Source organism: Schistocerca cancellata, chromosome 8, assembly GCF_023864275.1.
Source record: "Schistocerca cancellata isolate TAMUIC-IGC-003103 chromosome 8, iqSchCanc2.1, whole genome shotgun sequence".
NCBI classification, from domain to species: domain Eukaryota; kingdom Metazoa; phylum Arthropoda; class Insecta; order Orthoptera; family Acrididae; genus Schistocerca; species Schistocerca cancellata.
The window spans coordinates 345,920,539-345,947,435 of NC_064633.1; the positions used below are offsets into that span (position 1 = coordinate 345,920,539).

Here is a 26,897-nt window from a genome sequence, read left to right on the forward strand (position 1 = left end):
GCGAAAATGAGAAGACTGTGCAGAATACTGCTTCAAGTGTCAGTAAGCCCCATATCATGGCAAAAATACTGAAATATTTGTTAAGTCCAAGTCAGAAAAATATGTTATTGTATGGTGTTGACAAAAATAGTGCTTGTTGAACTATGATGGAGTACCATGAAGTACTCAATAACACTCTTATGCTAAATTAATTTCTCTGCGTGGTTACAGATACATGTTTTCCTAGCTACTCTGAAATCTCAGACCTCTTGTTTAGTTCAGGTTGACTGATAATATCTTCAAGATATGGACCTTGGGCCAAGACGCTATTCTCATTTCTCCACAACCTTATCATCATATCTCCCATCTGCTTCAGCTGGTTCTCCTCAGCACAGCATGACACCTTCCTTGACACTAACTTTTACCTCAGTGTCAGTTCAGTCAACACCTCTGTCCATGTGAAGCCCACCAAACATTGACATCACCCCCATTCTGATAAATGTCCTCCCTTCCAGTGCCACATCCACAAATGCTCTTAATGCTCCAACAATCCAAGTGAACGAACTCTAAAAGGAGCAACCCCCTCATTATCCAATATCACCTCGGACTGGAACAGCTTAACCACATCTTATGTCTGGGTTCCGACTACATACGTTCAGCTGTCAACTCGAATGAATGACCACTGTCAAACTGTGGCCAAGTGCAGAGTTGACCAACATAAACATGCTACTGAGCACAACATGATAAAACTTCAAATAAGGCTGCATTGCAGCACACACCATTTTTATGACCCCCCCCCCCCCCCAGAAACACTAGCTTCACTGAACTATTTAGAGGGGGATTGTCTTTGAAATACATCCACCAATCCCGCAATTCTCCTTCTCTCGCCCCCCCCCCCCCCCCATTCTGAACCTCTCTCTGTCCTTGACTCCATGCTCACAACTTACTCTAAACTTACACCCTCCTCTGCAGTCTCCATCTTCCTCTGCTATATATCCATCCCCCTTCCCCCAGCCTCTCCTCCCAATCATTCTATTTTACATGACTCCCTCTTCCTGCGTCAAAGCAAGCTCACCTAGTTACATTCCTATCTATTGTGTTTGCTGCCTCTTGCTTGCAGCTGTGAGCCAGTTCCCTCCGTGTCCTTACCCTTCTCAACTTTCTTTCTTCTCTCCCCAACTCCACTTGATACATACCTCTAGCTATACTGCCAGTAAAATGCAGTTGACCAGGACAATGCGGCAGCCAGCCGTGTGTGTGTGTGTGTGTGTGTGTGTGTGTGTGTGTGTGTGTGTATGTGTGTGTGTGTAGAGGGGGGGGGGGGGGGGGGTGAACTACCGGATACTCTAGCTATTGAATATTCATCAAAAAGTTTATCAATGTCTTTCTTATGTGTCCATCATCAAACACACAATGCTGCAGCTATGTAGCGTCTTTTAAATTTACTACTTTCATTTATATTTCGATTCTTCTGATTATACTGCTTAACTAACATGCATCCAACAAAAACTGGTGCACCAATAAAGAAAATGGTCAATAAAAACTTATTTATCAGTTGCTACACTGTTACTCTTCAAGGCTTTTTAAGTCACCGTTCAATTTGTTTTACATAAAGATAATTTTATAAAATTTTAGATCTCTTTGATAAATATAAGAAAGCTATCAACATCAAATGCACAAACATTACTAGAGGAAAATGTCATCATAGATTTGTTTTGTAAGTGCCATAAAGATTTTACAGTAATCTAATATTGATGGTGATACAATGCCAGTAACAAAATTCAGGTAATATGAGCAACATGCTGATAGAGAACAGTTTTAAAAGAAATAAGTTGTAAAAATAAAGTTGTAATATTTAATATACATTGAATACAGAAGGGAACTATGGCATATTTGCCAAAACTGGATTTGAAACATATTAAATATTGTTTTATAATGCTCAGATCTTACAAAATTTTCTTCTGGGAAAATAAGATGTTGCTTTTTTTTGTTTCACATGACTGATAACCAGAGTTGTCAATCACTACATTGTTACAAATATACTGACCTGGCATTTTTTAAACATAGTAGTGTGGAAACATCTGTTATATCTTAGTTGTGCATTTATTTTACTAAACAATTACTTTTAGTTCTCCAGATTTCACTTTGTACTGTTATACATTGACTAGAAAAATTTTGTAGAGTATTTCAGCAAACGAAATACCTGTATTACAAGGTCGTTTGTAATGCCTCCTTGAGGTCTGAACCTTCTCTGTAATTATACTGAAATACGAAACAGGATGATCACAAAGTAAAGTTTCAGTTACATGAGTAATCTTAAACACCTTGATTTTTGGGTGAAACATGAGTATTTCCTTTTGCAGTAGAAAAGCTACTGGTAACAGCCATTGCATACATAATTCCTCTGCTGGTTGCTGAAATGTCTCTAACAAATTTATTTGCTTCTCCTATGTACTATCCTTTAACTGAACAAGATGTTTGGAGACTATTACAAAATGAATCTAGAAAGTAGGACCAGTGTCATTTATACAACTGCAATGGTATTTCAGTTTACATTTGGCAAATCGTAGCATATAAATCTTTACTTATTATAAATTCCTAAATAACTAATAGTAAACACATAGATCAATGGAAAAACAAGAATGTGAATGTTGCTTATACTTAATACTTTGTGATACACACACGTCCTTTGAAAGATATTGTGCTGTTTAGAAAATTATTTCGCCCCATGCTAAATTTCTCCTTTGACAGTTGACCTTAATCTCTGCTAAGAAAATTCCATAGAAACAGAACTGAGTGTCTGCAATAAGCACCACACAAAAGATTGGCCTAACAAACACTGATATTTGAGAAAATTAGTTCTCTATCAATCCTTATCTGTAGAGAAGTAGCCACATGACAATATATAAGAAAACATACTGCAGTGGACAGCACACAATTCCATTACCACAAAAGTTCACAAATTATATAACAAATAAATGAAACACTGTTCACTATACTAATATCAGTGGCAGTCTAACATTTTATTCAATAGGAACAGGGAAAGAAAATCAATTTCAGCATGACATTACTATAACCTGCTGCCCATTCCACATAAAATTATACAAAGTTAGACAGCATTGCTATTAGAGCAGAAGAGATCAACTACATTATGCTGAGCAAGACAATTTTTGATTTTATAAAAAGTTGTATAATACAATCTTTTGAAAAGTCATTGCATTTTTGTTTCATTTAGTCACATGTGAGGTAGGCAAGAGCTTAGATACTTCACAGTCGTGCATGCAAAGCACTGGTAACTTATACATAAATTGAGAGATAAAATGGTAATGAGCATTTAAGTGTTATGAGCAGTTCGTGCTTGAAGACTAACTACCTGGATATTTTCTCAGCAAGTACTCAATGTGCGTATTAACATTACTCTGACAGAGTTGGACGTTTTTGTGCATTGAAGCAATGACTACAAGGCCACTGACAGGTTCAGATCATTTGTGCTTCTACATATAAATACTTGATTCAATTATAACAAACATAAATCTTGGAAGCAAAAACTCACAACCTAATTTTGTTAGAAAATTATGACTACTGGGTAATTACACAGAACTTTCACACACAAATTGCTCAAGCAAGAAAAACTGTAATTTTATTTGACCTACTTAGAACTACAAATCCTGTAGAACTTGCAATCTTGCAATCAATGGCAGTGACTGATTACACAGAATTTGACTTATTTAAAAAGCCATCTGTTTGAGAGTTCAGTACAAAACCTCACTAATGTAAGGAAACATTTCCATATTTATAAGCTGGAAAAAATGCAATTTTGGGTTCCACTGAATAGTACACTTATAATGGGAGAAAGTTTAGAAAGGATATTTGAGATTCAAATATTAAATTTATAACTAGTGGATAGACTCCAAACATGAGGCAACAACAAGCTGAATACTTTTTACAACAAGTAAAAAGAACAACTTATACATATTTCTCTTGGACATAATTTATATGTATCACAGAAAGATGAAATGAACTGCTAAAATTGCTTACAAACTTAAGCTCAAACAGTAAAACACTGGCAAATAAAATTGAAATCAGTCAACATGAAAATAGCTATGGGTAGTTATTCATAAGATTTGTACAATCTGTATTAGGAGCAAAGCCAAGAAACATGCTTTAGTAAAATGTCTTCAGCAGTCTCAGCAACAAACCAAATTAAAGCTCAACCGTAAAAGCTCCAATATGACTGGCATTCTACTATGCAACTGGCCCATTCTCAACTACAGGTGCAGCATCTGTGTTTGCTTTAACACAAATGTTACCAACACTTTCATGGGTTGGATTGGAATATTGGGATGCCACCAGGAATCCTTCATTGTGCTCTGGTGCAGTACAGCCACTCTCAACTGTAACTTCTGTATTCTTCTGTGAAATATGTACACTGTCCTCTGTCCCTGAACACTCTGCCAATTTTTCCGGTTCCCCATTGGCAAAAACATTATCTCCTGGTGGCAAGCACTCTGGAAGAGTAGGTGCAACTTCATCCTCTGGCAGTGAGGCACAGCTTCCAGCAGCTGTGTCACTACCCTGTTCTGCAACTGTTCTCAGAACACCATCCACCAAACTATTGGCGAACTGTTGTACCGATTGTTGCTGATCAAGATCACGAGGACTCTGGGATGGTCGTGATATAGGCAGTGATGAAGGGCGGTGTGGTCGACCATACGGGAAACCGGGAACACTGTCTGTCTGTGGTGTATGCACGGCTACAATGTCAGTCTGTGTACCGGCAGTGTCAGCAGAGAGGACCCGCCTTGGCTGCTGTGAAGCGCAAAGGAGGGACATGCGTTGCATCATGCTCTGCATTGAGCCCTGCAGCTGCTCCACCTGTAACATGCCAACATATATTACTCATATAATATTTCTTCTTTATAACAAGAATATCCAGAATTCATTTACCAGAGACAAAACAAGATGGTAACGTGAACTTGTTTTTAATAACCAAGAACTGTTCATTAAGATGCCAGTTATGCAATATGATCCATTTTTGTGAGTTTCTTTATGAAAATGAAAATGTTAAGGGAGGAATGTCTTTCTGCTCCTGATTAAATATTCTCTTTTGGCAAATATCTTTCTTTATCTGTTGGAATTGTGTACAGAAGTTTTCAGTGATTCATTATTTCTCTTCCATCATTCAAGCTCATTTCTGTGTGTTTTAAAGTGATTTAAAATTTGGCCGGCTGATCACTGGATTAAAAAAGAATAAGTCACTTTGCAACACACTAAAACCCAAAATATATTTGTCAGTCGTCCTACCAGCATATGAAGCTACAATAGAGCCAAATTTGAAGGTGGTTCTGAATAATTTTGTCCCATCACAGTGACTAGTATGACGTACACCACTACCAGACAAATGGCTTAATTGATTGCGGCTTCTTATCCCTCACTGTCTGCCACAACTCCTCCCGCAGGAGACAATACTCTGCCGGGGTGTTCCCACTATACTTGTATTACCTGGCTACCATATCTGCTTGCACATTCTCCTAGAGCTGTATGTGTGCACTGGGTACCTAGCAGAAGTGTATTTGTATACTTTTGGTAATTTTTCACCTGAATACATTTGTTGTGATGTTTTTAATGCAGAAAATTTTTATTTCTGCGATGGTCTATTTGCTCCATCGCCCCCATGACTACATACACTGTCTGACAAAAGAAGGGAAACACCCAGAAGGGAAGGAGAAAACAGAAATGTAACTTCACAGACTAAGAGGTTATGTGATGTTATTTCAGTGATTACACATTGAGTGAAATTTCCACAGAACTTGGCAGTATGAGCCTATTTATCTGTATGACACTGCAATCCCTTTAGCCTGAATGTGTGTGCACCAATTCAGTTGGGAAGGGCATTGTAAAGTCACTATAATCCTGGGAGGCAAGCTGGCCTACAACTGTTTCAACTGGTCCTTCATATCCTAGATACTGGCACTGGGACACAGTTGACACCTAAGGTAGTCCAACACATGTTCCGTCAGAAACAGATCTTGCTGCCCAAAGAAATACCTCAACATCACACAGACATTTCAAAAAGAAGTGTGCCATGTGTGGACAAGCATTCTCCCATTGAAAAATGGCATTACGATTCTGTCACATGAAAGGTAACATGAGAATGCAGGATTTCTGTGATGTACTGCTGTGCTGTCAGAGTTCCGTCAATTGCTACCAGACAATTGCTCCTCACAGCATGATGCCAGGAGTAACACCACTGTACCTCTACAAAACATTGGAGGACTGTGACCTCTCCCCACGTTGTCTCCACACTTGCAGATGATCATCTAGGTAGCAGAACTGCAATCCATCACTGAACACAATGCGACACACACAATGAAGGCTTTCATGATCAGATGTCTTAGCTGCAAGTGAATCTTTGGAGCTGTATAGCTGTGATCCAGTTATCTGCAGTCTATGCTGTCATGAAATCACTTGAAACGCAACTATCTGTGTTACGCATTAACAGCATGCTATGCATGGAATGGTGATTCACAAGTCCGGCTGCTGCTAGTCCCTGACAAATGGTGCGGAATGACATGGAATGTTGCAGGGAATTCATTACTTGTTCTCACGTGGATGGTGCACAATACGGCGATCTGCCCTTGTGATAGTAGTAGTCAACTGGAAAATTGTACAAGTATGACAGCCCTGATGTTCCTGTGCAATCCAACATCAAGCCACTGTTACTTCAAAATGCCCCACAAATCTGTAAATTACACAACTTAACCGATTGGCCAACTGGTACCCAAAATGAGGCCTCTTTCAAATTGTCAGGTGCTGATAATGCTGTCACACAGGAGTATGCAGAAACACTGTGCCCTTCGCAGTGACCACTCAACATTGGAAGCTATTCATGCCCTTATATATCTTACCAGGGCTTGCAACAACACTAAACACAAACAAAACCCTTGCACTCTGCTGACTGTACTATTTGTCAAGGACAACTGCAATTCTTAATATCTTACAAAACCACCAATGATGTGTTCATATATGAAGTTACAGTGACAATCAACTGTGTTTGTCAGGCACTGTTATATACAGGAAATTCCTTAGGAAGGGGAATACTGATGGCACACTTATCAAACATTTTTGAAGAGCCAACACAGTGCCCTTGTTTGGAACTACCATTATATTCTACAAAAAAAATTGTGGAGCTTATCTCAAATATTACAAGTATAACATAAAGACTTAGAAGATGAGCAATGCACTGAATTCAATAGTTCGCACCCAACAAGTTCAGAATTGTCTTTGCTAGTTAGAGGGTCTTTGGTGCTCTCTGGTGAAAGAAAGGAAGTGGGTTGCGGGAAAAGGAAGGGGGCAGTCGGAACTGAGCAGTTATGGTGGATGGTAGATCCAATGGAACATAAGGGCATCCTGGAGAGCAATAGGGCAGCATTGCCTGCACACCTTTTTTCTGGTCTGATGGTAGTGATTGGTTGGTATTCTCCATGCAGGGCGATGGGGCTATTGGTGTACCATGCTGGGCCAGCCTAATCCTGTCCTGGCCGTGTTTGTTCACGCAGTACCCGAGTTCCTCCCAGGGAGTTTGAAACAATTTGGCACAGCCCACCAGTTGTGACCCCTTCTGCACTAGACAAACGGAACGCCTTTACCACAGGATTCTGCAGGGCACTGGGTCAATGTCTTCTTTGGGTTCCGTGGTCAAGGAATGAGCCCAGTTCTGCTTTCTTATGTGTCTGGTGAGTGTCATTTGTATGTTCTCCAGTGACTTGTCTTCATTGCTGCTGTTGGTTGTGTTTGAAGCAGCTTGGTTCTAGCCTTCTGTTTGCTTTCTCAATTTTTTTTTGTGCTACACTCCCCCATTTTCATTTAATGTGATTTTGAAATGGTTTTTGGCATATGTTCAACTCTCTCTCCCATTGGGATATTTACTTGTGTTTAGAGTAAATGTTTTAAACAATTTTGGGTGACCAATTTTAAGTAAAGTGCAAACTGTTGTTTTCATGATTTAATTTTAAGGCCTTGAGGCCAGTGCCTAATTCTAAGTCACATCTTGTCACAATGTTGGCCTTTATAAAAGACGTTAGCTTTGTTTAGTAGCATTAACTTGTTTCTTGCAGTCACTAAGTTTTTTCTTTCTGCTTAGATTCATAACAACCTTTACAAAGAATACGAGGAATTTTTTTATATAATTCTTAAATGATGCTTGCCTCTATTAAATTATACATAAACTGTGCCAAACACAATTTCATGGTAACAACAGTTCTTAAGAACATCTGATTTGACTGTGAAGCTAATAATTGGTCATTGGTGTATCTTGGGTTGTGAATGTTAGTTTGAAGGCTGCTTCTGCATTTATTAAGAGTGTGATGATATTGGTTCTACCTTTAAGATATTACTAATTTGATCATTGGCCAGTAGCAATTCCGGCTTTAATTTTGTATCTTACCTGACCCTGTTAAAGTTAACTAGCGTCACGAGGGGAGTTAACATTCAGTGCACTTTTATTTTAACTTTGTCTTAGTTTTTGGATTTCCTTAGAGCCGGGGCAGAGGCTTTGGTATAATTTAACCAGAAATTTGCTGTATATGTTGCAGTGCACTACCTATCGTGCCTTGGCTTCTTGTCAGTAGGGGGCTGGGACCCGATGTTTATGCCTAGAGTCTGTTGTGTCGTCTGTGAGTTTGTGTCCTGATCTGATGGGAGGGGCAGGTGGCTGTTCTATTACTTCATTGTAATTTTCAGGTTATGCTGCGCCTCGACATGACTTTCAATGTAAATTACATATATTTAATGTTATGATTAATTTTAGCTTTTTGCAAAAAAAAACTTTTTAATCTTTTTTTAGCCTTGTATTGTTGGTTAATAAATAGTTTTAAAGAGTACTTAGTAACAAATGATGTCCAATGGTTTTCCCCAGCCCTTCCCCTAGGACCTGTTGGTTGGTGTCATCCTATGATACAAGGTTTTGTTGCCTGTGTCAGAAGTTAAGCATAAAGTGCATTTATTTTTAAACCTTGTCAACTGTAAAACAAATCTGAGGCTGTCAAGAACACAATGTGATCTTCTGCTTCATCTTGACCGTAAAAAATGAAATTAAGTTCGAGTCTATTGATACTAGTAGTTTCTGTCGATATCAACAATTGAAAGCCTGTGTTTGCGAATTACTGCTACCAGAAAAATCATTTATAATTGTTACATTATACAGATTCCCACTGGGAAAATTTCACATATTCTTACAAAGCTTTGAGTCTTAATTACGACACCAGTCAGACACAATAAAGGAAATTACGGTATGTGGAAATTTAAATATTAACTTCCAGGAAGAGTACGATAAAAGGAACAACTTGGAAACTAAACAAAACAGCCAAATAATAAATTGTAGCCACCTGGTAGCCAACACATTTAATAATCACTTCCTAGAATTAGTTCAGAAAATTGGTACTGGCGTTTCAAGGCATAAAGAAATAGAATATATGCAAGAAGCAATGCCTCAGACATAAAGGCAAATTTCAATTACTCCATACTCTGTCAAAGAAATTAATATAAGTAACTCCCTCAAAACCATGAAGTCTATGGGACTTAAAATGAGCATTAAAATTCTGTGGCATGTCATTATCAGAGGGGATGCATCCAGACATATTGAAATTAGCAACTGTCAAGACCCCTTTACAAGGAAGGCTGTAAAACACATTTGTAATTACCAACCAGTTTCACTACCTATCACCTCCTCAAAGCTACTGGACGCTATTATGTATGCAGGGATAACAACACACCACTCTCAAAAGGTATCCAGCCTCAATTAGCATTGCAAAGGGGTCGGTCGGTTGGTCGGTCTCTCTCTCTCTCTCTCTCTCTCTCTCTCTCTCTCTCTCTCTCCAGAACATTATTTTTTAATTCACAAATTAGATTCTACAAAATCTGAATGACAAAATACCACCAACTGGCATTTTCTATGACTTGTCAAAAGCATCCGATTGTGCAGTTCACAGTACTCTTGGAGAACCCCAAATGTGGCATCACATATCTCATTCATTGTTTCTCATCCAATTTAACTGAAAGAATGCATACAGAAACTTGAGAAGTACACCCAATGAAACAGAATCTCCAGAATGGGGGAAAAAAATCTTTATAGGTGTACCACAGGGATCAACTTCTGGTCTGCTCTCATTCCTGTTATGTATGAATGATCTTCCATGACATATCCAAGAAGCAGAAATAGTTCTCTTTGTCACAGATACAAGTACTATAATCAAGCCTAACTTAAATACATGAAAAATTTGTAAATGATTTTGCAAGTGGATTGTAACTGAATTTAGATGAAACAATATACATCCATTCCAATACTGCACAAGGTTCAGCAAAAGTATAATGTGTGTTGTCCATTCTAGAACCTCTTGTAGACAGTTCTTAAAACAACCGCGATACTGGCAACAGCCCCATAGTACATTTTCTCGCCTCTGAAGGTTGTTGTCAGCAATCAATCACAGAATGACAGCAATAGTAACATTAATAAACATGACACAAGAAGGAGAAAGGGTTTATACTGACCTTCACTTTGCTGTGTCACAGAAAGGAGTGTTCCTGACGAGGCAACCGTTGGTTGCGAAAGCTAGAATTTTGTGTGTATGTTTGTTTGTGTGTCTATCGACCTGCCAGCGCTTTTGTTGGGTAAGTCTCGTCATTTTTCTTTTTAGATATATTTTTCCCACGTGGAATGTTTCCCTCTATTATATTCATAAAGGAGTGAGACACTTAGTCATAAAATCTTTGCCTAGCTACCCAGTGATATAACGAATTTAATGGACAACAAAATAAACTTCAAAGACTAGCTGAAATGTAACTTTGAATAACAAGTACACTGTCTTTGTTCTGCTGATGTTTGTTTATTTTAAACTAGGTTTTGGCTTATCAGGCCATTCAGGACTAGGTTTTGGCTTATTAGGCCATTCAGAAAATAATGACTAGTGTCTGAAAGGGGCAATGGTTCTTAAGTAACCAAACATTATAAGCAAAGACACAGTCCACTTGCATACAATACTGTGTATCAAACTTGTTTCTCAAAGTTGAAATTACACTTTACACAATGGACATTATTAAGCACAATTAATAATTAAACTACACAATATTACAGGTTAAATGGATATAATGCTAAAGTTTGTGAGGTCTTGACATTGGCTGTAAAACTGTTAAACAGTGCACTCTTCATTTATGTTTTTGCAACAAACATGATTTTAAACACTGTAAACTAAACTTTAGGCAATGGACAGTATTATACACAATAATCAAAATACACATCCTTACAGTATTACAGGCTATAGGATTATGACACCACAGTTTGTGAGAAGGTGACACTGGTTGAGAACTTAAGTGAGCACTAATAACTTATGTTGTGCAACAAACATGTTTTACAAATTGTCTTTTACTTTCCTTTTCACCGGCAGGAAATGGTTGTCACCAAAGGAGATCCGCATTTCTCACTATGAGGTACAACAATACAGTTTAATGGATCCTGCAATGACCAGGTGATATGTAATAAGCTCTAGACAACACAGATTCGAACTTCCACATGTAAGAGGTGAAGTACCACCCTGTCCTTTCTGTAACAACACACTGCATAATGTCAGAAGACTCAATCCTGATTGGTGGCAGTCGCAACTGAATTTATACATTCATCTCTCTCTCTCTCTCTCTCTCTCTCTCTCTCTCTCTCAGTACAGCAACAATCAAGTGAAACCTCCTAGCAGATTAAAACTGTGTGCCAGACAGGAACTCAGCTGAGGTACTGCCTGAAGTAAAGCTGTGAGGACAGGTCATGAGTCTAGCTCAGATAGCTCAGTTGATGAGCACTTGCCAATGAAAGGTAAAGGTCCCAGGCATGATTCCTAGTGTGAAAGGCAGTTTTAACCTGTTACATTTCAGTTCAGCACACACACTGCTGCAGAATGAAAATTCATTCTGGAAATAATCAACGATCTTACACCTTTTCCTGAAAACATTGTAATGGTCTTACATTGTACAACATGCAGTGCTGATTGGCAGTAGGCTGTTGCCCTGATTCCTTCTTGCTCTCTGTAGTAATTCTGTGACTTTTGCCCCGACGAAGTGCTATGAAGTTGTTTGTACAATGGAGGATCAAAAAAGTTTCAATTTGAGGGTATTGCTGCAGAGTATATGCAATGTAGCACAACCCTAATGTGGGTATATACGCAGCAACACGTAGGCAAGAAATGTTAATTATGGCAACGTTATTAACAAATGTGTCCAAACAGGACCAATGTGCTGTTATTCTTTTCCTGTCTGCCAAAGGACACACCAGTAAGACATACATTAGAGAATGAAAAATGTGTATGGGGGCACTATGTCTGTTGAAAACTACTGCTGTGGAAAAGAAGGGAAAAACTGCAACAAGGAGTGCTGCTGCTTCATGATAATGCTCAACCCCATAGGGCAAATGTTGTACCAATTGGCGTACCAATGCTCGACAGTACAGCCTTTGAACATAAACTTTTTGAGCACCCCTTATACAGGGTGAGTCACCTAACATTACCACTGGATATATTTCGTAAACCACATCAAATACTGACGAACCGATTCCACAGACCGAACGTGAGGAGAGGGGCTAGTGTAACTGTTTAATACAAACCATACAAAAATGCACGGAAGTATGTTTTTTAACACAAACCTCCTTTTTTAAAAATGGAACCATGTTAGTTTTGTTAGCACACCTGAACATATAAACAAATACGTAATCAGTGCCGTTTGTTGCATTGTAAAATGTTAATAACATCTGGAGATATTGTAACCTAAAGTTGACGCTTGAAACCTCCGACGTTCAGTTGCGTGTTGTAACAAACATGGGCCACAGTCGGCGAGCAGCATCTGGAGGGACATGTTTACGATGACGACCGTGTTTACGAGTGTGGCTGTAGTGCACTGTTGTGGTTTGGTCTAGCTGTCGCAGTGTCCGCATTTAGCGCTTGCTGCTATTGTTATTCTGCATTCGTCTCCGCACACATACCAACTGTAGTACACCGTGTACACCGTGTGACGCCTGTGATAGTGTGGTGTTGTAGGAACTGTGACCATGGTGTATTCGAACTCTGAAAATGTGAGGATGATACTCATCTATGGCGAGTGTCGACGAAATGCAGCTGAAGCCTGCAGGGTGTATGCAGAACGGTACCCGGACAGAGAGCATCAAACGTGCCGCACATTGCAAAACATCTACCGCCAACTGTATGCAACAGGTATGGTCGTAGCACGCAAACGGGTCCGTAACAGGCCCGTCACAGGAGAAGCGGGTGCAGTTGGTGTGTTAGCTGCTGTTGCCATGAACCCACACGTGAGTACACGGGACATTGCGAGAGCCGGTGGACTGAGTCAAAGTAGTGTCATGCGCATACTGCATCGTCACCGCTTTCACCCGTTTCATGTGTCGCTACATCAGCAATTACATGGTGATAACTTTAATCATCGAGTGCAATTCTGTCAATAGGCATTAACAGAGAATGCGTTGCAGTTCTACCTGTTTACCGATGAAGCGGGTTTCACAAACCACGGGGCAGTGAATCTACGGAACATGCATTACTGGTCCGTGGACAATCCTCGCTGGCTCAGACAGGTAGAGCGACAGCGACCGTGGACTGTAAATGTATGGTGCGGAATCATTGGCGACCACCTCATTGGTCCTCACTTCATTGCAGGGGCCCTAACAGCTGCAACATACATTGCATTTCTACAGAATGATCTACCAACATCGCTCGAAAATGTCCCACTGGAAACGTGTCGACGTGTGTGGTATCAGCGTGATGGTGCACCTGCACATTTCACAATTAACACTAGGCTGACCCTTGACAGGATGTTCGACGGGCGTTTTATAGGACGTGGAGGACGCATAAATTGGCCAGCCCGTTCTCCTGATCTTACACCTCTGGACTTCTTTCTGTGGGGTACGTTAAAGGAGAATGTGTACCGTGATGTGCCTACAACACAGGATATGAAACAACGTATTGTGGCAGCCTGCGGCGACATTACACCAGATGTACTGCGGCGTGTACGACATTCATTACGCCAGAGATTGCAATTGTGTGCAGCAAATGATGGCCACCACATTGAACATCTATTGGCCTGACATGTCGGGACACACTCTATTCCATTCCGTAATTGAAAACGGAAACCACGTGTGTACGTGTACCTTACCCCTCATGGTAATGTACATGTGCGTCACTGAAAAAGACCAATAAAAAGGTGTTAGCATATGGACGTAATGTGCTGTTCCAGTCTCTTCTGTACCTAAGGTCCATCACCGTTCCCTTTGGATCCCTACGTAATTCGGTGCTCTCCAATACACATGATTGAACAGCGGAGGAGTGGTACTCAAGTGTCAACTTTAGGTTACAATATCTCCAGGTGTAATTAACATTTTACAATGCAACATACGGCACTGATTACGTATTTGTTTATATGTTCAGATGTGCTAATAAAACTAACGGGGTTCCATTTAAAAAGACGTAGGTTCGTAGGTTTGTGTTAAAAAACATACTTCCGTGCATTTTCTTATGGTTTGTATTAACCAATTACACTAGCCCCTCTCCTCACGTTCGGTCTGTGGAATCGATTCGTCAGTATTTGATATGGTGTACGAAATATATACAGCGGTAATGTTAGGTGACTCACCCTGTATATGGCAGGGGGTGTATACAAGGTGTTACAAAAAGGTATGGCCAAACTATCAGGAAACATTCCTCACACACAAATAAAGAAAAGATGTTATGTGGACATGTGTCCGGAAACAATTTCCATGTTAGAGCTCATTTTAGTTTCATCAGTATGTACTGTACTTCCTCGATTCACCGCCAGTTGGCCCAGTTGAAGGAAGGTAATGTTGACTTCGGTGCTTGTGTTGACGTGCAACTCACTGCTCTACAGTACTAGCATCAAGCACATCAGTACGTAGCATCAACAGGTTAGTGTTCATCATGAACGTGGTTTTGCAGTCAGTGCAATGTTTACAAATGCGAAGTTGGCAGATGCCCATTTGATGTATGGATTAGCACGGGGCAATAGCCGTGGCGCGGTACATTTGTATAGAGACAGATTTCCAGAACGAAGGTGTCCCGATAGGAAGACGTTCGAAGCAATTGATCGGCGTCTTAGGGAGCACGGAACATTCCAGCCTATGACTCGCGACTGGTGAAGACCTAGAACGACGAGGACACCTGCAATGGACGAGGCAATCCTTCATGCAGTTGACGATAACCCTAATGTCAGTGTCAGAGAAGTTGCTGCTGTACATGGTAACGTTGACCACGTCACTATATGGAGAGTGCTATGGGAGAACCAGTTGTTTCCGTACCACGTACAGCGTGTGCTGGCACTATCAGCAGCTGATTGGTCTCCACGGGTACACTTCTGCAAATGGTTCATCCAACAATGTGTCAATCCTTATTTCAGCGCAAATGTTCTCTTTACGGATGAGGCTTCATTCCAACGTGATCAAGTTGTAAATTTTCACAATCAGCATGTATGGGCTGATGACAATCCGCACGCAATTGTGCAATCACATCATCAACACAGATTTTCTAGAAGTCCACTACAGAAAGGGGTTGGTTGTCCCCAAAAAAAGCTCCAAATGATTGACGTCATTTCACTGGCACTAATAAACTCGAGAACTCGATCAGCCGAGCGCGTGTCATCTAAATTGACGATATATCAGGCAACAGCCTTTTTTTTTTTTTTTTTTTTTTTGTGGTTTTAGGGCGCACAACTTCAATGGTCATTAGCGCCCTGACTACTCTAAAAATGCACCGCGAGCCACAAGTTGACAACAACAACTAAAAGGAAAAACACAATAAAAGACAGACTGACAGGCATAGGATTAAAAAACTTCATCAAATGTCCTTAGCGAGGTGTGTCAAATTGATAAAACAAAGAACACGAGCAGCTGCTCGTGGGTCATCCGCTAAAATGTCATCGAAAGTATTAGGCAGGTTAAGATCGAGGCGCAGTTGGTTAAGATCGGGACAGGACATTAAAATGTGTCTAACCGTCAGCAAGTGCCCACATGGGCAGAACGGCGCCGGCGCAGCCGTCAGCAGATGGCGATGGCTGAACCGGCAGTGTCCAATCCTTAACCTTGCTAAAACGACCTCCTCCCGCCGAGAAGGGCGTGAGGAGGACGTCCAAGCCACGGGAAGAGGTTTTAAGGCCCGAAGCTTGTTGTCGGTAAGTGCAGCCCAATCGGCATGCCACAGCGACACAACGCGCCGACAAATGACCCTGCTAAAATCGGACGAAGGGACACAACAAGAAGCTGTCCGAGGCTGGAGGACCGCAGTCTTGGCCGCGGCATCTGCAGCTTCGTTCCCAGGGATACCGACATGGCCAGGAACCCACATAAAGCTAACCGGCGGACCGACGTCCACCAGCCGCTGAAGAGACCGTTGGATCCGGTGTACGAAAGGGTGAACCGGGTACGGATCACTGAGGCTCTGGATGGCGCTCAGGGAATCTGAGCAGATGACATAAGCAGAATGTCAGTGGCGGCAGATGTAAAGAACAGCCTGGTAGAGGGCAAAGAGCTCAGCTGTGAAGACCGAACAATGGTCATGGAGCCGGTATTGGAAACTTTGTGCCCCGACTATAAAGGAACACCCGACCCCGTCATTGGTCTTAGAGCCATCTGTATAAATGAAAGTCATGGTGATGAACTTCGAACAAAGTTCCAAAAAACGGGAGTGGTAGACCGAACTGGGGGTGACCTCTTTTGGGAGCGAGCTGAGGTCAAGGTGAACGCGGACCTGAGCCTGGAGCTAAGGTGGCGTGTGGCTCTCGCCCACTCGAAAGGTTGCAGGGAGTGAAAAATTAAGGTGTTGAAGGAGGCGACGAAAGCGAACTCCAGGGGGTAGCAGGGCAGAGACATACAACCTATATTGACGGTCAAGAGAGTCGTCAAAAAAGGAACGATAAGACGGATGGTCGGGCATTGACAGTAGCCGACAGGCATACCGACAAAGCAGTATATCGCGCCGGTAGGTGAGTGGCAATTCGCCAGCGTCAGCATGAAGACTCTCTACGGGACTGGTATAAAATGCTCCAATCGCAAGTCGTAAACCCCGATGTTGTATGGAGTTGAGGCGGCGTAAGATGGATGGCCGTGCAGAGGAGTATACGAAGCTCCCATAATCCAGCTTGGAGCGGACGATCGACCGATATAGACGAAGTAGGACGGTTCGATCCGCTCCCCACGACATACCACTGAGAACACGGAGGACATTTAAAGAACGGGTACAACGGGCGGCCAAATACGACACATGTGGAGACCAGCTAAGTTTCCTGTCAAAGGTAAGGCCTAAAAATTTGGTTGTCTCCACGATTGGGAGAGCAACGGGACCAAGTCGTAAGGACGGTGGGAGAAACTCTTTGTAGCGCCAGAAGTTAATACAGACCGTTTTCTCGGCAGAAAAACGGAAGCCATTGGCGACACTCCAGGAGTAAAGACGGTCAAGAGAACGCTGAAGACAGCGCTCCAGGACACGTGTACGCTGCGCGCTGCAATAGATGGTAAAATCGTCCACAAAAAGAGAGCCTGATACATCAGCTGGGAGGCAATCCATTATTGGATTGATCGCGATGGCGAACAGAGCGACGCTCAAAACTGAGCCCTGTGGCACCCCATTCTCCTGGCGAAAGGTGTCGGACAGGACAGAACCCACACGTACCCTGAACTGTCGATCCATTAAAAAGGAACGAATAAGAGGGAGGCGACCGCGAAGGCCCCATGTATGCATGGTGCGGAGAATGCCCGCCCTCCAACAGGTGTCGTAAGCCTTCTCTAAAACAAAGAACACAGCCGCGGTCGGGCGCTTCCGCAAGAAGTTATTCATAATGAAGGTCGACAAGGTAACCAGATGGTCAACAGCAGAGCGGCGCCTACGAAATCCACATTGGACATTGGTAAGTAGGCGTCGAGACTCAAGCAGCCAAACCAATCGAGAGTTAACCATTCGCTCCATCACTTTACAGACACAACTGGTAAGTGAGATAGGTCGATAACTGGAAGGCAAGTGCTTGTCCTTCCCCGGCTTAGGAATCGGGACAACAATAGACTCGCGCCAGCATGCGGGAACATGTCCCTCAATCCAGATGCGATTGTATGTACGAAGAAGAAAACCTTTACCCGCAGGAGAAAGGTTCTTCAGCATCTGAATATGAATAGAATCAGGCCCTGGAGCGGAGGACCGTGATCGGCCAAGTGCGGTTTCGAGTTCCCGCATGGTGAATGGGGCATTATAACTTTCACAATTCGAGGAGCAAAAGTCAGGTGGCCTAGCCTCCTCTGCCTGTTTGCGGGGGAGGAAGGCAGGGTGGTAATGAGCGGAGCTCGAAACCTCGGCGAAAAAGCGGCCGAAGGCATTGGAGACAGCCTCAGGGGCCACAAGGACTTCATTCGCGACCTTCAAGCCAGAAACTGGGGAGTGGACCTTAGTGCCAGATAGCCGGCGCAGGCTACCCCAGACAACAGAAGAAGGAGTAAAACTGTTGAAGGTGCTTGTGAAAGCAGCCCAGCTGGCTTTCTTGCTTTCGTTAATAATACGACGACACTGAGCACGTAATCGTTTATAATTAATACAATTCGCCACTGTAGGGTGGCGTTTAAAGGTGCGTAAAGCACGTCGACGAGCACGTAAAGCGTCTCTACATGCTGCGGTCCACCAGGGGACCGGTACGCGACGTGGAGAAGAAGTAGGGTGAGGGATGGAATATTCAGCAGCAGCGAGAATGACTTCCGTGAGGTGTGCGACCTGACGATCGCAGCTTGTGAAGGTTTGATCCTGAAAGGTCGCCCTGGAAGAAAAGAGCCCCCAGTCTACCTTGGAGATGGTCCAACTAGAGGAGCACGGAGAGGGAGTATGCTGCAGGAGATGGATAACACACGGGAAGTGGTCGCTCGAATAAGTATCAGCAAGTGCATACCACTCAAACCGGCGTGCAAGTTGGGGAGTACATATAGAGAGGTCTAAATGGGAATAGGTATGAGATGTGTCCGAAAGAAAAGTAGGGGCGCCAGTATTAAGGCAGACAAGATTGAGCTGGTTGAAAAGGTCTGCTAACAAGGAGCCCCTCGGGCAGGAGGCTGGAGAACCCCAAAGGGGATGGTGGGCATTGAAGTCTCCAGTTAACAAAAACGGTGCAGGTAGCTGAGCAATAAGTTGCATCATGTCTGCCCTGGTAACGGCAGATGACGAGCGAGTGTAAACGGTACAAAAGGAAAACGTAAAAGTGGGGAGAGTAATGCGGATGGCGACTGCCTGCAGGCCGGTGTGCAACGTGATGGGATCGTAGTAAATATCATCCCGGACCAGCAACATAACCCCTCCATGAGCTGGGATTCCTACCATAGGGGGTAGGTCAAAACGCACAGAGGTGTAGTGTGCCAAGGCAATGTGATCGCATGGGCGTAGCTTCGTTTCCTGGAGGGCTACGACGAGCGGACGATGCAAGCGGAGCAGCAACTTCAAGTCCTCTCGGTTGGAGCGAATGCTGCGAATATTCCAGTGAATAAGTGCCATCGTATGAAAAGGAAGATGAGAGAAGGGGTCACCTCGAAGGCCGCTTAGGGCCTGGCTTCGAGCGAGCACTGCCGCCGCTATCAGTAGGCGGACAGTCATCGTCCATTGGGTCTATAGGGTCATCGGCCATCTCGGGAGGATGGCCGGGAGGGGGAGCTTCCTCCGCCGGTGAACGGCCAGATGTACGGCTACCGGCGATGCGGCCAGGCGAAACAGATGACGGCCTGGGGCGGCAACCTCTGGGTGGCGCAGGAGAAGAGATGCGCCGTGGCGGAGAAGGAGAACTGTGCTTCCTCTGCGCCTTTTTGGAAGGACGTTTGGTGGAAGTACCGGTCGAAGGCTGGGAGGTCGAGGGACGGAGGAAGTCTGCACGGGATGGTTCCTTCTTGAAGGACCGTGCATCTGACTTCGGGGTCTTCGACTTAGCAGAAGCTGAGGAAGTGGCTGGTGTCTGTGGTGTGATGGGAGGAAGAGGAGACGTCGACCGCGCGATCTTAGCACTGGCCGAACGGACAACCGTGGTGCTGAAGGTCAGATCGCATGTCTGGGTTGCGACCTCCCGGGTAGTCCGAGGAGAGGCGAGGACAGTACTATATTTCCCCGCTGGGAGCAGCGTGGGCTTCCTACTAGCCAATAGCTTGCGAGCAGCCGAGGTGGACACTTTCTCTTTGACACGAATTTCTTGGATGCAACGTTCATCCTTATAGACAGGACAGTCGCGGGAGGATGCGGCATGGTCACCCTGACAGTTCACACAATGAGGAGACGGAGGTGGACAGTCACCCTCATGGGCATCCCTGCCACAAGTGACACATTTAGCCGCATTGGAACAAGACTGTCGAGTGTGATTGAAACGCTGACACTGGTAGCAGCGCGTAGGTGTCGGGACATAGGGGCGAACAGAAATAACCTCGTAGCCCGCCTTGATGCGCGATGGCAGCTTAACACTATCGAAGGTCAAGAAGAGTGTCCGGGTCGGTACAAGGTCGTTGTTGACCTTTTTCATGACCCGATGGACAGCCGTCACGCCCTGCTCAGCGAGGAAAGATTGAAGCTCCTCGTCAGTCAATCCGTCGAGGGAGCTAGTATACACTACACCACGAGACGAATTCAAAGTTCGGTGGGCCTCCACCCGGACAGGGAACGTGTACAGGAGGGTGGCCCGAAGCAGTTTTTGTGCCTGAAAGGCACTCTCAGTTTCGAGTAATAAGGTGCCGTTACGCAACCTGGTACAAGATTTGACAGATCCGGCTATGGCATCGACGCCCTTCTGAATAACAAAAGGGTTGACAGAGGAAAAATCCTTTCCGTCCTCAGTGCGAGAAACTACGAGGAACTGTGGGGCAGGCGGTAGTACTTTTGTCACTGTTGGCTGGTCACGTTTCCGTTTTTGGGTCGAAGTCGAAAGCGATGGAGTAGAATCCATTGCGGAGGAATCCCCCATGATTGCCAGCGTCTCCGATGGCGCGCTCCTTCCTTGTGGGGACCCTCTCAGAGGGCACTCCCGCCTTAGGTGAATGTTTACACCTCAGGTCACACCTCCCGAGAAACAGACGGAGGGACCAATCGGCATGGTCAGAAGGTATCAGCTCAGGCAATCACCCCTCCCCGGGCCTGGCCTTTACCAGGGGGTACGCGCGTGCCTTACATGTCTACCCAGGGCGGGGACTTACGCGTTACCCCGTCACCGGCTACGCGTGCGAACGCGTGGGTCGGCCTTCAGACACGCACAGGGAGGAAGGAAGAAGAGGAAAAAGAAGAGAGAGAGGGAGAAAGAGGACAGACTGTCTCAAACGCCGAGGCGGAGACCAGAGAAGGCAAGGAGAAGAAGGCAATGAGAAGGCAAGGAGAAAAAGGCAATGAGAAGGCAAGGAGAAAAAGGCAATGAGAAGGCAAGGAGAAAAAGGCAATGAGAAGGCAAGGAGAAAAAGGCAATGAGAAGGCAAGGAGAAAAAGGCAATGAGAAGGCAAGGAGAAAAAGGCAATGAGAAGGCAAGGAGAAAAAGGCAATGAGAAGGCAAGGAGAAGTCAAGGGAAAGAGTAAGGAAGACAGTGAGGTGGAGAAGAGCAAAGAAAGGGACCAACAAAAGGAAGGAAGAAACGAGAAGTGAAAAACCAAAAAGACCACGATTATAGGTCGTGAAACCGTCCGTCTCCGGACGCAGGCGCTAACTACCCCCGTGAGGGGGATGGACTCCTTTTAGTCGCCTCTTACGACAGGCAGGAATACCTCGGGCCTATTCTAATCCCCGGACCCGCAGGGGGAGGGCAACAGCTGTAGACGGGCGTGTAACGGAGTAAAATAGGGGCACTCAATTAAAAGGTGTCTTACTGTCCACAGCTGAGAGCAGTGGGGACAGTGGGGGAGGATCGCCACTTAAAAGATGTTGATGGCTAAAAAGACAGTGCCCTATCCAGAGTTTAGTTAAAATTACCTCCTCCCGACGACGCGTTCGGGAGGAAGAGGTCCAAGCACAAGGAAGAGCTTTCACGTCCCACAATTTATTATGGGGAAGTGTCGACCAATGTGCGTGCCATAAAAGAACAACACGACTACATAAAACTCTCCGTAGATCAGCGAAGGGAATCGATTGAATAGCTGGCCGAAGAAGAGAGACTGCAGCCTTGGCCGCAATATCGGCCGCCTCATTTCCACAGATACCAGCGTGTCCCGGGAGCCAGAGGAACGCCACCAAGACGCCCCCCACGTGGAGCAAGTGCAGACAGTCCTGAATCCAGTGGACCAGAGGGTGGACAGGGTAAAGAGCTTGGAGACTGAGGAGAGAGCTGAGAGAATCTGAGCAGATAACATACTGCATCCGCTGATGGCGGCAGATGTAGTGGACAGCCTGGAGAACAGCGTAAAGCTCCGCAGTATAAACCGAACACTGGTCGGGAAGCCGAAATTGATTTGGGGTGTCGCCAACAATATAGGCACTCCCTAAACCTAATGATGTTTTCGAGCCATCAGTGTAAATAAATGTGGCTTCCTTCATTTGTGCACATAGAGCAGCAAATGCCCGACGATAAACAAGTGAAGGGGTGCCATCCTTGGAAAATTGACAAAGGTCACGGAGCAGGCAGATCCGGGGATGAAGCCAAGGCGGTGCTGTACCCCAAGTTGTCAAGAAGGTTTTAGGAAGGCGGAAGGAAAGAGAATGGAGCAGTTGACGGAAGCGGACTCCCGGTGGTAGTAGGGAGGAGGGGCGGCCTGCATACCCTACATCAAAGGAGGCGTCGAAAAAAATGTCATGGGCTGGATTATCAGGCATGGAAGACAGATGGCTAGCATAACGACTCAGGACTGCTCGCTGATTGGACAGTGGAGGTTCAGCAGTCTCAGCATAAAGGCTTTCCACAGGGCTGGTGTAAAAGGCTCCAGACACTAAACGTAATCCACGGTGGTGGATAGAATCGAGACGACGAAGAATAGACGGCCGAGCAGAGGAGTAAACTATGCTTCCACAGCCCAATTTAGAGTGCACTAAGGCGCGATAGAGGCGGAGAAGGACCACTCGGTCCGCTCCCCAGGAGGTACCATTCAGGACACGGAGGGTGTTGAGCGATCGCAGACAGTGAGCCGAAAGATAGGAAACGTGGGAGGACCAGCACAGTTTTCTGTCAAACATAAGACCCAAGAATTTAGCGATGTCTGAAAACGGAAGGTTGACAGGTCCTAGATGTAAGGAGGGTGGAAGAAACTCCTTATGTCGCCAAAAATTAACACAAACTGTCTTATTGGGAGAAAAACGGAAGCCGGTTTCGGTGCTCCAAGAGTAGAGGCGATCGAGACATCCTTGAAGACGTCATTCAAGAAGGCTGGTCCATTGAGAGCTGTAGTAGATCGCAAAATCGTCCACAAAGAGGGAGCCCGAGACATCAGGAAGGAGACAATCCATAATCGGATTTATGGCAATAGCAAACAGTACAACACTTAGCACGGAGCCCTGGGGTACCCCGTTTTCTTGGGAGAAAGTACAGGAGAGAGTAAGTGTGCACCTGCACTCTAAATGTGCACTCTGCCATAAATTCGCAAAGAAAAAGGGGCAGCCGACCTCGAAAGCCCCAAGAGAACAGTGTGCGGAGGATGCCTGTCCTCCAGCAGGTATTGTATGCTCTCTCCAGATCAAAAAATATTGCTACTGTTTGGCGTTTCCGGAGAAAATTGTTCATGATATAAGTGGAGAGAGCAACAAGATGGTCAACTGCAGAACAATGCTTTCGGAAACCGCATTGGGCAGGTGTTAAAAAGACTGCGGGACTCCAGCCACCAAGCTAAACGGGCAATTCACCATACGCTCCAAAACCTTACAGACACTACTCGTGAGAGAAACGGGGCGATAGCTAGAGGGGAGATGTTTGTCCTTTCCAGGTTTCGGAACAGGCATGACGATAGCTTCCTGCCATCGTCTGGGAAAAGTACTGTCAGTCCAAATTCGATTATAAATGCGAAGGAGGTAACGCAGACTATGGGTTGATAAATGCAGCAACATTTGGATGTGGATACCATCCGGTCCTGGGGCGGAGGAGCAAGAAGAATAGAGTGCATGTTGGAGTTCCCGCATGGAGAAAACAGTATTATAGTTTTCGCGATTTTGAGAGAAGAAAGCAAGAGGTTGCACTTCTGCTGCACGTTTCTTCGGGAGAAACGCTGGCGGGTAATTTGAAGAGCTCGAAATCTCAGCAAAGTGTTTACCCAAGGAGTTAGAAATTACGACAGGGTCCACTAACGTATCACGCGTGACAGTGAGCCCAGAGACCGGGGAGAAACTAGGCGCGCCTGATAACTGTCGAAGCCGACTCCAAACTTCCGAGGAGGGAGTGAAGGTGTTAAATGAGCTAATAAAGAATTTCCAGCTTGCCTTCTTGCTATCGCGAATGACGCGACGGCATCGCGCACAGAACTGCTTATAGTGGATAAAGTTGGCCAAAGTAGGATGGTGGCGGATAACGCGAAGAACACGTCGCCGCTCACGTATTGCGTCGCAGCATGCCTCGTTCCACCGAGGAACTGGGGGCCGCCGGGGCAATTCGGAGGTGCGTGGTATTGAACGTTCCGCAGCTGTAAGAATAACTTCGGTAATATGTGTGACCACATCGTCGACACTAGGAAAGTGATGGTCATCGAATGTCGCTAGAGACAAAAAAAGTGTCGAATCGGCTTGGGCAAACTTCCAGCGTCACGGGCGCATACAGGGCAGTTGAGGCTGCAGTCTAAGGACACATGGAAAGTGGTCACTCGAGTGTGTATCAGCAATGGCGAACCATTTGAAGCGCCGAGCTAGCGGAACAGTACCGACCGAAAGGTCCAAATGAGAGAAATTTGTCGTGGAGGCAGACAAAAATATAGGGACCCCAGTGTTGAGGCAAACTAGATCCGCTTGGTGGAAGACGTCTAGCAATAGTGAGCCACGTGGACAAGAATGTGGAGATCCCCAAAGCGGGTGGTGGGCATTGAAGTCCAAAACCAGCAAATAGGGGGGTGGAAGCTGACCAAGAAGATGAAGGAGATCAGCTCGTGCCATTGGTGTGGACGATGGAATGTATACAGTACAAAGAGAGAACGTGTATCCAGAAAGGGAAAGACGGACGGCGACAGCTTGGAAGGAAGTGTTTAAGGGAATTGGGTGATAATGGAGAGTATCATGGAGAAGAATCATGAGTCCTCCATGGGCTGGAGTGCCTTCAACAGAAGGGAGATCAAATCGGATGGACTGAAAATGGGGGAGAACAAAGCGGTCATGGGGACGCAGCTTTGTTTCCTGAAGACAGAAGATGACCGGCGAGTAGGATCGTAAGAGGATCAACAATTCATCCCGATTTGCTCCAATGCCGCTGATATTCCAGTGGATAATGGACATAGGGTGAACAGAAAATGGAGGAATGTGACCAAGGTTGCCGTCAACTCAACGACTGCTCAGAGCTTGCGACCGACAGCATGGAATGGCATTCAGCCGAAGGCAGAAGATCCTGATCCATAGGTTGTTCGGGAGCAGCTCCTGCCACCAGCGATCGGCCTCGGCGACACAGAAGACGGCCGAGGGCGATTTCCGCCAGGTGGACACGCCTTGGCGGACACGCCTTGGCGGAGAAGGAGATGAACTGGGTTTCTTATTAGCCTTCTTGGAAATATGATGTTTAGATGAAGGAGGAACCAATGGTTGTGAAGGTGGGGTACGTAAAAAATCTTCATGAGTATGCCCTTTTTTCTAAGTCTTGGTGTCTGACTTTTGGGCTCGAGAATTAGCAGAACCCGATGAAGGGTGAGCCGTAGAGTGGGCAGGCGAAAGTGGTGAGGTTGAACGGGCGATCTTTGCGCTGGCCGATCTGACGACCGTGGCACTAAAGGTGAGGTCGCAAGTCTGCATGGCCGCCTCCTTTGTTGGCCGAGGAGAAGCAAGGACAGTGCTGTATTTTCCTGTCTGAGGCACAGTGGGCTGTCGACTGGCGAATAATTTTCGAGCTGCAAAGGTCGACACCTTTTCCTTCACTCTGATTTCCTGGATGAGCTTTTCGTCTTTAAAAACGGGGCAATCTCGAGAGGAAGCAGCGTGGTCACCCATACAGTTGATGCAGCGAGGGACGAGGGAATGGAAGTGGACAAGCACCCTCATGGGCATCCTTGCCACACGTAACACATTTGGCCGGATTGGAACAGGACTGGCTGTTGTGATTGAACCGCTGACACTGATAGCAACGCGTAGGGTTTGGGACGTAAGGGCGAACGGAAATTATCTCATAGCCTGCTTTGATTTTGGATGGGAGTTGAACTTTGTCAAATGTCAAGAAGACAGTGCGGGTTGGAATGATGTTTGTGTCAACCCTTTTCATAACTCTATGAACTGCCGTTACGCCCTGGTCAGACAGGTAGTGCTGAATTTCGTCGTCAGACAATCCATCGAGGGAGCGCGTATAAACGACTCCACATGAGGAATTTAAAGTACGGTGCGGTTCCACCCGGACAGGGAAGGTGTGGAGAAGTGAAGTATGCAGCAATTTTTTTGCCTGGAGGGCACTGTCTGTTTCTAACAACAAGGTGCCATTCCGTAATCTGGAACAAGACTTTACAGGACCTGCAATTGCGTCGACACCTTTCTGAATAATGAAAGGGTTGACCGTGGAGAAGTTGTGACCTTCATCAGACCAAGAAACAACAAGGAACTGTGGCAACGATGGAAGAACTGTCTGTGGCTGAGACTCAGTGAACTTACGCTTGTGAGCAGACATAGTGGAAGGTGAGGAAACCATTGCGGAAGAATCCCCTATGATTACCGGCGTCTCCGATGGCGCGCTGCTCCCTTGTGGGGGCCCTCTCTGAGGGCACCTCCGCCTTAGGTGATTGTTCAC

At 45.0% G+C, this 26,897-nt stretch overlaps 1 protein-coding gene across 2 annotated transcripts in view; it reads right to left on the bottom strand.

The window, feature by feature from the left end:
- Positions 1–1,299: 1,299 nt before the first annotated feature.
- The window catches only part of LOC126094879 (uncharacterized), a 214,891-nt gene continuing 189,293 nt past the window's right edge, over positions 1,300–26,897 (bottom strand). For both annotated transcript variants that reach the window (XM_049909512.1, XM_049909511.1), the window contains one exon: positions 1,300–4,854. In XM_049909512.1, the coding sequence (XP_049765469.1) occupies positions 4,225–4,854 (630 nt within the window). In that variant the 3' untranslated portion in view covers positions 1,300–4,224. The remainder of the gene's footprint in view (positions 4,855–26,897) is intronic.